General features: G+C 37.8%; 1 protein-coding gene across 2 annotated transcripts in view; it reads right to left on the bottom strand.

Annotated features, from left to right (window-relative positions):
- Positions 1–11,762, bottom strand: part of ITPK1 (inositol-tetrakisphosphate 1-kinase) — a 120,966-nt gene extending 109,204 nt beyond the window's left edge. For both annotated transcript variants that reach the window (XM_032233349.1, XM_032233340.1), the window contains exon 1: positions 10,897–11,762. In XM_032233349.1, coding sequence (XP_032089240.1) covers positions 10,897–10,991 — 95 coding nt within the window. In that variant the 5' untranslated portion in view covers positions 10,992–11,762. The remainder of the gene's footprint in view (positions 1–10,896) is intronic.
- Between the last annotated feature and the right edge of the window lie 402 nt (positions 11,763–12,164).

The raw sequence follows: 12,164 nt of genomic DNA on the forward strand, positions 1-12,164 counted from the left end.
TTCCAATTTGGATTATTTATTCTTGTATTCTATTGCTGTCAAGTTTTAAATGAAATTAAATACTCTGAATGCTCTGCATCTATCAGAGGCAAGGAAAACCAAGGCAATTATCTCTATATAATAACAAGTATCCCTGGGAGAGTTAGTCAATAAAATAATATTAGGCTGTTACTTTTTAACTTTAAGGAAGAAAATATATTACAGGAAAGGGGTTATGTGCCAGATCTCTCATGAAACAATGCCCTTTGTGCAACTGTGTACGTTGAAGGCAACAGGCTAATAAGGAAGTAACTGATTCAGAGTAAGCAGAAAAGAGCAATGAGCATAATGAGTGCAAAGTTACTAGGTTTTGTTTGCGCCATAGCTTCCTGTTACTACAATGCAGTGGTAACATTGGAAGATTGAATGGAGACATTAAACTTTTAGTCAATTTGTCTTTAATAGGAAACAGAGAACTATGTACCAATTTATTTAGTGCCATTGAATAAGAATATTATTTATTTTCTTCAATGGATGGCAGCTATTGGTTTGGGTGTTGGCAAATGCATTTCATTTGCTGGAAGTACATTTGTTTTACCTATAGAACTGATACAGGGTTTAAGATAAATATGAAACTGCTATGATCTAATATTTTTAAATGTATTAAATAAAGATTCTCTCCTTATAAACCCAAAGCTTCGCAGTGTACAATAATACAGATATAACAGTAACAAGCAAACATTTATTTTGACCTATCTACACAGATCAATGGACATTTGCTGCAAGAGAAAAAATCAGGTTCTCAAAGAGATTATTCTCAGAAGGAAAGGGAAAAAGAGCTATTATCTAAGATTGCTAATCCACCTACCCACAAGAGGTAACAGTGGCCAATGGACCAGCAATGGAAATTTAGAGAACAAGTTGAATTATAGCTAATATATTATTGCAGACTAATTCCGCTGATTGCTGATTGCCAGCAGTTCTGCAGTTCAATTCTCACTGGCTCAATGTTGACTCAGCCTTCCAAGGTGGGTAAAATGAGGACCCAGATTGTTGCAGGCAAAATGCTGACTCTGTATACCGCTCAGAGAGGTCTGTAAATGACTCATCCTTCCAGGCTGGCATACAGCTCAATACAAGCAATATCTCCAAAAGGAGCTGCTGGTGCTACCTATCCTTGCTTTGGAAATTTCGGCTACTGAATACTATAACAGTGTATGATACACAGATATATTTTTCCAAACCTGAACTTGCAGGCCCAAAATACATTTCATGAAACTCCCGTTATTCTGGGTGTGCTGAAGATGACGTACTCTGACAAATCAAAAATCAAAATTCTAAGCACAAAAATAAGTTTGGGGAAATGTTTGGCACAGTCATATGGTACGTAATAAATAAATGTTTCATCATATAGTTTCTCTTATTTTATAATTGGGCAAATCATTTACTAGCAATCATCAGCATGTTGATAAGTGACAAGATTAGACATGACAGAGTCAATCTTGGATACTCCTCAAGCATAAGAATGTCATTAACCGTGAAGAACTATATTGAACTCCAACAAATCTGAAGTTGACATTTCCACTTTTGAAAAGAATAAAATTTGCCTTTCACTTATGTACAAAAGATTATAGACCAAACTTCAGCTACTTTCTTTCAAAACAGAAAACTGGCAACCTTGTTCACCCTGCCCCACTATGTAGATAAAAAAATAAGTCAAATTATTTCAAAAACAGAATATCCAAGTATACCTAGCTGTCAATTTGATTAATGAACTCCTTGTCTGTACGACAGCTGCAGGACTAGCTAAATAATTAGTCTCACCCAATTTTCTTCAATCTTAGTGAAGCTATCCCAAAGGGCAGCTGCTTGTCATTTTCGTAAGAAGGTTACTAGTTACTGAGGTTTCATAGAGACAAAAACTGGTATGCGTCACTTTAGCCACTGTTTATCCATGCTTTAGAGAATAAACCACAACCTAATGAGTGTGTATAGCATGCTAAACCATTAACTACTACCAACCACATTGACAAGCAAGTATAGTAAACTATAAACAAACAAATCATGTCTTGGCTTAGCATGTGTGTAACCAAGTCAAAGACTTAATGGGACATAAAAGTTAAAGCATTTGCTCCCTTATCAATTCTTTTCGGAAAGTTACATACAGGCAGTCCTCAATTTACAAGCATTCATTTAGAAACAGTTTGAAGTTACAATGGCACTGAAAAAGAGACTTATGATCAGTCCTCACACTTATGACTATTGCAGCATCTTCAGAGTCATGTGATAAAAACTTGGTTGCTTGGCCACCAGCATGCATTTACAATGGTTGCAGCATCCTGGAGTCACATGATGGCAATTTGCAACTTTTCCAGTCAGCTTCCAAGAATCAAAGTCAATGGGAAAAGCCAGATTGGCTTAATGATTGTGTGATTCACTTTAAAAGTGTAGTAATTCGCTTAACAACTGTTGGAAAAAAAGGTAATAAAATCACATGCAGCTCACTTAATAACCGTTTTGCTTAGCAATGGAAATTCTGATTGTAAGTCGAGGACAACCTGTATTGCATATTGTATAAATATTGTACTAGGAAAGGTGGGAAATGAGGCAGGTGTCCACCCTCAGCTACAACAATTGCTGGATGTTAAAAAATTAATTCATAGAAGAAACTAGGCTTTTTTAGGTCCCCAAAATGATATTAGCCCTGACAATTTGGTAAAGAAATAATGTTTTAAAAATATTAAACACGAAATCATACAGTAGTATGTTTACTTTCGAAGACTGTTATCATAACACACCATACCTTATCCTGGCATAAAATTTCATCTCCCACAATTCCCCAATCATTTAGGGCACCAACCTGGGTAATGCTGATACATTGTTAACATTCTGAGTCACCTGTTTGAGATTTTTAGAAATTCGAGTTTAACACAACACACTAGATTCTGGCAAATAATGCCAACATCTCACTATCTCACTTTTGCCAATAAAATGCCACATGTTGTCTTATTAGAAGCTAAAAAATGTTAAAGAATGATACAATAATGGCTTTCAAAAGTTGTCTGTGGGCTTTAACATTAAATATAATAGTAGAACATTCCAGCCAGTGTATTTTATTTTTACAAGCTATTCATTAATGATTTCTCGCTGTTCTAAAGTCACATAGGAAACTATTTGTACTGAATCAGACTACAGGTCCAGAAGCTCATTATTGATCCTGCCAATCTTTCTGATTTGCTGATTTCCAGGTCTGCTGGATTAGAACCCATCTCATTTTACTAATGCTGGATGTATGGGCATGGTCTACTGTATTTTGGGGCTATCTGGTTGAAAAAGTGTCTATGCACAGATTAGCAATAGTTTCCTAGATTTTCAGAAATGAGTCATTCCTGACCAACGACATGAGTTGACCTTGGGACTTCTAATATGTGTTTTACCACATAGTTCTGGCATATGTTTCTCCAACAGAGCAATTGTCAACTTGATATCCATGTAAAATGATCAACTGACATACCATTTTTCTATGTCCTTTTAATGACAAGTAAGAAACATTTAGTTTCCACTCATCAATCACTAGTATCAGGAGATACTGGTAGAAAACAAGCTTTCTTTCAAAAAATATTGCTTGAATATACAGGCATTACTTTTTAGGCTTTTTCATATTGAGTTGTTAAGGGGACCAAAAAAATCAAGGACAATACTATTCAATTTACTTATCAAACACTGCATAAAATATGCCATTCAGTCAAATCATAATTTGCAGGTCATCTTCCATATTGACTTGTAAAAAAAAAGCTGTGGCAATCAAAGACAAAAATTATGATCCACTTTCTCTGCATCAGAAGCTATTCTGTCATTCTATAAATGACATACTTTAGTACCCCAGAGACTTTCCTTAAAACGTGCACTATTTCTATGAAATATATCCTACTAATAGTGCCTCAAAATTATACCAAAAAATGAAAAAAAAATCCTATTCAAAAACTGCTCTTACAAGGATAGTTGCCTCTCACTTAATTTTTATTGTTGTCCTGTGCTTAATAAGACTAAACCATAGTAAAAAAAATAAGTAATGTTTTGTTACGGCAAATTTATTTTCTCACAGTTCAAGAGAGCTCCATAAAATGTCTCTGTTAAATAAAACAATGGCTACAAGAATCAACATCATCTACAGCACTTTTCTATTTTCCTTCTTACATGAAATCTCTGTAAGAATTTCAAAATGCAAAGCCTATCTTTATAATAATGTAGTATTTCTATTTGCTTAAAAGGTAATAAATGAGAAACATAATATGAGGCCACTGCTTGTTAAAAAACCAAAACTTTAAAAAGTGGAATTTCAAGGCCTGGTATAATGTATGAATCACATGCGTAAATGTGATTCTACACATGTCCTCATCATAGGACTGCCATGGAGTCTGTTCATTATGGGTTGTGACAGCTGTTGAGATGGCCTTGCTTTGACAATGTACACCCGCTGCTCTCCCTGATGAGGCCGCTAAACACACAAGTCATTAAGCTGAGCTTGAGGTGCCTCAAGTTGAGGAAGGCCCTGGGAGACATAGCGTAGGTCCAGGCTTGCCTGCCCTAGGCGTCCCAAGGCATCCACCAGGGCTACTAGAATATTACAAGGAATAATAATAGAATCTTAAAATTATGATTAGAGATTCCTTCTCCTGTCTTATATCAAAGAAAATCAAGGCAAGGCAATCTTGAATTTCTTTCCTGCTCACTCCTGTCTTCAGGTTAATTTATGAAATGGCTTTTGAATGTCTTCTTCAAGATCATCTCCCTACTCACACTTTCTTTGAACTCTCTTGCCTTTTTCCCAGTGGGAAAAAAGAAGCCCCAAAACTTATTTCTTGACCAAAGTTTACTTTGTGTTTCTGTCTATCTAATAGTAATCCAAATATCATCTATGAATTTGCCTACTCAGAATGTTTCTGTGTGAAGAGACAGGCAGGAATAGGTGACGTTCAATGGAAAAAAGAACAGCTTAGGTAAGCATTTTAGGAGAAGATTTACAGATAACAAAAGAATTAGCTTCCCTATATATACAGATTCTATTTTGCAATGCCATCTTGCATTCCAATTATGTTGTTGCTTCTATTTAGAAAATATGCAATAATGAATATGGCAAAAACTCTATATTATAGAAGTAACTCAAGCAACCATCTCCCTTCCCCAATTCTGTTTATCTATTTAAATATTCAGATCAATTAAAACTACACACACTCATACAGAAATCACAGAATACATAAACTAGGTTGGGGGTGAAATGGGAAGCTGAATGGGAAGAAAATCACTGTTGTCATAAATTAAATGAAGAGACAACCACATAACAAGGCATATTAAAAGAGCTCCAATACAAAAATTTTCCTGACTAGAAAACATTACAAATTATGATCTTAGTGCTTTCAATAATGTTTCACTCATCAAGATACCAACAATATTTAATAGAATTCATTTCTGGCTTTAATACAAAAATTGAACAAATCAAATTAATAACTAGAATAAGATTTATCAAGATTTTACAACTTCATTAGAAGAATTATTTATCTCTTCTACTGAAAACATTTGATTATTACAAAGCAGCATGCCCTTAAATGTGCTTAATATTAACTTTGGAATCTAAAGTAATCTTAGTTGGCACTAGGCAAAGATCTAACAAAGAACTATTAAAACTCTGCAATTTTTAGTTTATCAAATTTCCTGGAAGATATACAATATACTTCATTAATTTTTAAATAGGTAATTAATATATTTTATATTTTGATCATGTCTTATGCTAGCATATCTAATAGTCTATGCTCAATACTACCAGTGTTTAATTAAATTTAACCTAAACTAGATGATCTATATAATTAAAAAATCTAATTTAAAAAATGGAAGTATGTCTTTAATTCATTTTCCAGGAAATACTTACCCTATCTCATCTATAACGAAAAAAATCAGATTCAGCAAATAACTTCCTATTTGCTCCAGTGGAGGGCAGAAACATATGAAACACTACCTTATTACTGTCCTGCTTCCAATTCTTGAAGTATGGTAAAGGTTTCCCCTGTTGTATCTGACTCTAGCGGACGACACACATCTCCTTTTCTTAGCTGAGGGAGCCAGCATTGTCCGAAGATGTTTCTGTGGTCATGTGGCTGACGCACGTGGAACACTGTCATCTCTCCACCAAAGCAATACCTATTTACCTACTTGCATTTGCATGCTTTTGAACCACTAGGTGGGCAAAAGATGGGGCAACTAACACATCCTGTTGGCCAGTGCTCGTGTCTTGAACCTGGGTTGTTCAATCTCAGCATCTTTAACTGCTGAGCCATTGCGCCCACATAATGAGTAACTAACTGCACACTTATTAAATATGTACAATGAGTGTTTTAGCTTTTATTTTCAAAAGCACTGACACCGCCAAAAGAAGAGGCAACAACAGTTCATCATTTAATTTTCTTTCTGGGTATAAACCAATCATGTGACCATCTTGAAAAGGTTCACAGACTTGGATATTAGAAATGTTCAATATTTTAAACAATTGCTCATATTGTCTGAAGATTGTTTTACAATTCTTTTTCTTAAACTAGTAATATTGTTCTGAATTGAAGTAGGATAGCAATCTCACAAAAACTTTGAAATACGGTGACAAAAATAATGTTCCCTTCTGGCTTTACTACTTCAATGGTAGTGGTGATACTAGGATAAAAGTCAAGACACAGGCCTAACCTTGGCTTTACTGAGTACAAGTTCGATACTTTTTGGATTTTTGACATGTCAAGCTCAAAATGAAGGAGTGCTGCCAAATTTAAATCTATATATAAGTGGAATATTAACAAGGAAGTTCAGTGTAATTACATTTTACCAGATCTTAAACACTACCACAACCACTAGTGCCAAGGAAGCAATTAGGGGAAAAAAGGCTTTTGCCCAAAAACAGAAAGTTCCCACAGAGAATTTTTTAAAAATTACCAATGAAACTATTTTTCAATCTTGAAACGTTAAAATGTATGCACTTCAACTCCCAGAATTCTCTAGCCGGTTCCACCACAAAACCGCAGTAGACTAAAGCGCGCTCGACAAAAGCGCGTACGTGACGTCATCACAGTGCGATGAAAACAGCACGCTGTGAGCGGTAAACTTAAAATTAACGCGTAAATCTAAACCTAACCCCCCCAAACCTAACCCTAAACCTAACCCTAAGCCTAACCCTTAACCTAACCCTAAACCTAACCCTATACCTAACCCTTAACCTAACGCTAAACCTAACGCTAACCCTTAACCTAACCCTAAACCTAACCCTAAAGCTTAACGTAACCCTAAACCTAACCCTAACCCTTAACCTAACCCTAACCCTAACCCTAAACCTAACCCTTACCTTTATGTGAATCGGCTTGCTTTAAAAGCGCTTTTTAAAGCGCCCTTTTTTCTCCGCGGTCGTATTTGTCGCGCTGCTGATGACATCACATACGCGCTTTAATCGGGCGCGCTTTAGTGGACCGCGGTTTTGACGGGTCATGCTCTAGCCAGCATGCTGACTGGGGAACTGTGGGAGTTCAAGTTCACATATCTTAAAGCTGAAAAATGCTGATCTATAGCATAACTAAAGAGGAAAAAAAACAAGATGTTGCAAAATATCACACTAATATTGATATTATTTAATAAATCCAAAGCGGACAATATTGTAGTAGGTTGGCAAAGGAATACTAAAAGAAAATAAGGATGTAGGGAAGCTAAATTTTATTTTGTTTTCACTGTAAGTCTATGTTTTAATACTTTTTAGAAGAGTTTTAGGAATAGTACCACTGAGAGGGTACTGAGGCTATCTAAACTACTGTATTTTTCAGACTATAAGACATATCAGAGTATAAGACGCACCATGATTTTTGAAGAGGTAAATTTAAAGTATAAAGTTTTTGCACTCTGCATGCCTTTGGGAGGCTTGTAGAGTGCTCCTGGAGGCTGGGCAAAAACGGCCCGTTTTTTGTTCATTTTTGCCCTCCCCAGCCCCCAGGAGCACTTTGCAAGCCTCCCAAACCCTCTGCACGTCCATTTTTGCAAAGGGGGTAGAGTTTTGATAGGCCACAAATGCTGTATTCAATGTATAAGCTGCACCCAGATTTTCACCCTCTTTTTTGAAGGTGAAAAAGGTGCATCTTATACTCTGAAAAATATAGTAAATACTGTACTTACAAAAAATGGAGTTCAAATTAAAGCACATAGAGATTCTGTTTTAGTATCTCCTATGAATAAAAGCTCATAATTTCTTAAAATAATTGATCCCACTATTAAATTCCTTTATTAAGAAGTATTTTCTATTTTTTTTTAAAAAAAACCTGCCTTCCTACAGATTATTAGTCCACCATCTACTGGGATGACAAATGAGGAGTTTGCACCTTTCATGTTATTTTTCTTCTGCTAGACTATTTCTATAACAACTTCCCTCAAACTTCTCTTCTTAAAGTTGCACACACACACAGTTTCTGCAAACCTTCCTGCTGACCTTAATCTATTCAGATTAATTTCAATCTTCTTAAAAGTGTTTTGCCCAAAATTGAACACGTGATATCTGATCAACAAATACAGAGTAAAATATTTTCTATTAATTGGAAGTATATTTTGCAGTCTAATGTCAAGAACGCCTTTTTATCACAGCATTCAGTTTATAATCAATTATAATTTCAAGATCTTTTCTATAAATTCTGTTGCTGATAAGTATTCTAATTGTGTATTATATTTCCCTCTCTCCTCCAAAAACATTTTTTTAAGATTTAACAGAGGCAAATGCAATGTTATTTTCAGTTAATTTCTTCAAGTGTTTTTAAGTTTGATATTTTCTAGCGTAGCTATATCACCCCACTTCTAGTAATCTGCAAATTTTATAAACATACATTTCAGTTTCTCATCCATGTCATTAATATACAGTAATAGGCCCCAAACCCAACCTTGTAGCTTGTTCTTGTTTCCTCCAATTTGAAACATGAATAAAAGATAAGCACTTTTTCAGTGCCATTTTTAAGCTAATGGGTAATATATAGTCCAATATTTTAGGGAGATTAACAAGCTGGAAGGATGTTTGTCTCTTCTTTTTTCCCTCATTAAACAAACATTCAAGAATTCAAATACTACATTTATAGTCCAAAATCATTTGTCAAATTTAGATATACTGAATAGATTTTATTTTTGTTTATACAAATAAACATATCTGGAAGTACCAACAAAGATATGTCTGCATAAAATCCATAAAGCCTCAGTTATTATCTGTAGTAAATGTACATTTGCTATTGGTTTTAAACAAACATTTTTGATTTGCAGATTTAGCTGATCAAGAAAGATAACTCTTTCAGAAAAAAGCAGCAACTACCAGTAATAGGATATCATAAATAATACCGGCTTTGTTTAGTAACTGCTTGGCACTTAGTCACTTAGATGACATGGGAGGTGCAGAAATGTAATAAATAACCTTACAGATGTAGACTTTCCTATTTAACCACTCAGAAATTTCCCAAATATCCTTTTAACACTACTATCTGTAAGGGGATGGTTATATGAAAAATCTCTATAGCTTTTGCTATATAGCAAAACAACTAGCTTATTCATCCAGTTACCAGTAAGAATCATTATATTAAGTCCCAACCAGAAACAAAAATCTTTCTTTATAATTAACAAGGTCTGAAAGCTTGAACTCAAAATAGCCTAGCAGAGCCAGAGGGAGGATGGGAGGGAGAATGGCTTTTGAGTTTTGTAGTATTTAATTGGGAAAAAAAAGAATACTAATCTGTAGGCCTGTCTTAGCTCAGGCATATGAATTTAGTACTGCACTTAGAAGGGAAAGAAAAATAACACTGAAAGGATGCAAGGTATCTTTAAAAAAAATGAAGCAAAACTGAGGAAGGGAGATGTGTGTAAACAATTGTACAATGTTTCTTCCAAAACAGCTTTATGGAAAGCCTAATTTTACAGTTTGTTAACTGAGTCTTTCAAAGCGAAGGGATCTGCTTTCATGGATCAATTTATGATGTTATAGTACTTAAGCCTGGCAAAGAAAATTCAAAAACATCAAAGAAAAAAAAAGAGTGGCTATAACTTTCCTCAGTATGTATTTCAAACATGTATCACTCCTAAAACTTCACATTATGCAGGTAGTCCTCGATTTACAACATTCATTTAGTGACTGTTCAAAGTTACAACATGCTGAAAAAAAGACTTGTGACTGTTTTTCACACTTACAACTGTTACAGCATCCCTACAGCCATGTGATTAAAATTCAGTTGCTTGGCAAAGGATTCATATTTATGATGGTTGCAGTGTCCCAGGGCAACATCGTCTTTTGCAACCTTCTGTATTACTAACTTAACAATTGCAGTGATTCACTTAACAATTGTGGCAAGAAAGGGCACAAAACGGGGCAAAATTCACTTAACAAATGTTTCACTTAGCAACAGAAATTTTAGGGTCAATCATGGATGTAAGTGGAGGACTACCTGTAATAGCTAATCTGTTAGTTCCATCAAGTGAAACCAATTCAACTGAAAGCTTTTCACACTCTCCTTGGATCTTTTCCTTAATAATCTGACATTTTTCACAAAGCTGAATACCCCAAGTGAAAAACATTAAGTTGTCCAGCCAACCTGCTTCAAAACTATGCTGGCTGGGGATTATGAAAGTCCAAAACATTAACCTAGGTGGAATTTATGCACATCTTTGATAGTTAGAAATAGCCATGTAGCGCCCCCCCCCTTTTACTGGGGTAGTATCGAAATGTATTAAATAGATAAGTACAGTATTTATCCAAGACAGAAGCAGAAGCTGGAATACCAACTTTCCTGGAGCCCTGGAGAAAGGACAGCGCATTCTCACCCAAACAACCCCACATACCCCCACCCCAAGCAGCTAATCTAAGATGCCAATCCTTACCTGCAAAGATCTGCAAAGGCTTGGAAATTGAGCTTCTTGATTTTCTTCTCGCTCAGCCAATAACCGACCCTTTTCCCTTTCAAAAAGGTCTGCATCTTGTTGCCCCCCTTCAGCAGAGCATGAAAAAAGAAGAATTGGGAAGGATTTCCCCCCTCTGGCCAAGGATGCCGACACTTTACTCCAAAGTAATTATGGCCGTTAAGAGGACGCCCGTTTTCGGTTTCCCAAAAAAATTAATTAAATTTTTTTTTTAAAGCGTGCAACTAGGGAAAAGGCGAAGAGGGGGCCCAGCTCTTCAACATTTCATCCAGAGGCGGCTTTGGGGGGAAAGCACCGCAAGCCTCGGGCGGGGCGGAGAGGTAGGGATGGAAGAGAAGAGGAACCTCTCAGCAGCCATCAGGAAACTTCCTCAAGCCACCGACGGGCATGGCCGAGGCAAAGGAGCGAGAGCGGAGGGCGGTCGAGCGAGGGAGCGAGCAGTAGCAGCAAGTTCGGTGCAACCCTTTCCTGCAGGCCCTCCGAAAGGCTCGGCGAATCCGGAAAGGTTCCGAGCCGGCGGGAAGGTGCCTCCGGCGGAGGGAGAGTTTCCCTTTTCCTCCCGGCCCTGGTGAAGGAACGGACGGATCGGAGGGTAGTTAGCGACGGCGCGGCTGGGCTTTTTCTGGGGAAACCGCCGTCTGAGGCGGAGGCGGCGGCACTTCAGAGTTTATAAGCCAGAGAGCTCCGGCTGGGTTGGGCCGGGCTGGGTTGGGCGACGCAAGGGGCGAATCGAAGCCGCCCGCGCGGCTCGGCTCCTTCCTCCGGAGCTCTCGCAGCCTTTCAGAGCTCCATTCGCCCGCTATTCTCTGCCGCCTCCACTTCCTCCTCCTCCCGCCTCCGTCGCCGCCGGTCTCCTCCTCTCTCCACCTCCGACACCGAGGGGAGGGAGGGGGCTGAAGAACACACCCTCCTCGCCGCCGCCGCTGCTATGGCACCCGCGTGCGGAGGCGCTTGCCCGCGAAAGGCACCGCTGCCTTTCTCCCTGCGCAGCAGCGGCGTCGGCTCGTCCCTTACTGTAGCCTCCGCGGGGGATGGGGGGGTAATCGAAGTTCGCCTGCGGGGTTTCGGAGGCTGCGGGAGAGCGAGGTTGTTGATTTCGGCGAGCTGATCCCCCTTAACGTGGCTGCTCGCTTCCTCGGAAGCGAGCGAGCCCCATAGACTAACGCGGCTTACTCCTCCCGCGTAAAGAAAACAACCGCCTTTAATGAAAAGAAACACCCGCGCTGCTC

The sequence above is a fragment of the Thamnophis elegans genome, chromosome 1, assembly GCF_009769535.1.
Source record: "Thamnophis elegans isolate rThaEle1 chromosome 1, rThaEle1.pri, whole genome shotgun sequence".
Taxonomy (NCBI): domain Eukaryota; kingdom Metazoa; phylum Chordata; class Lepidosauria; order Squamata; family Colubridae; genus Thamnophis; species Thamnophis elegans.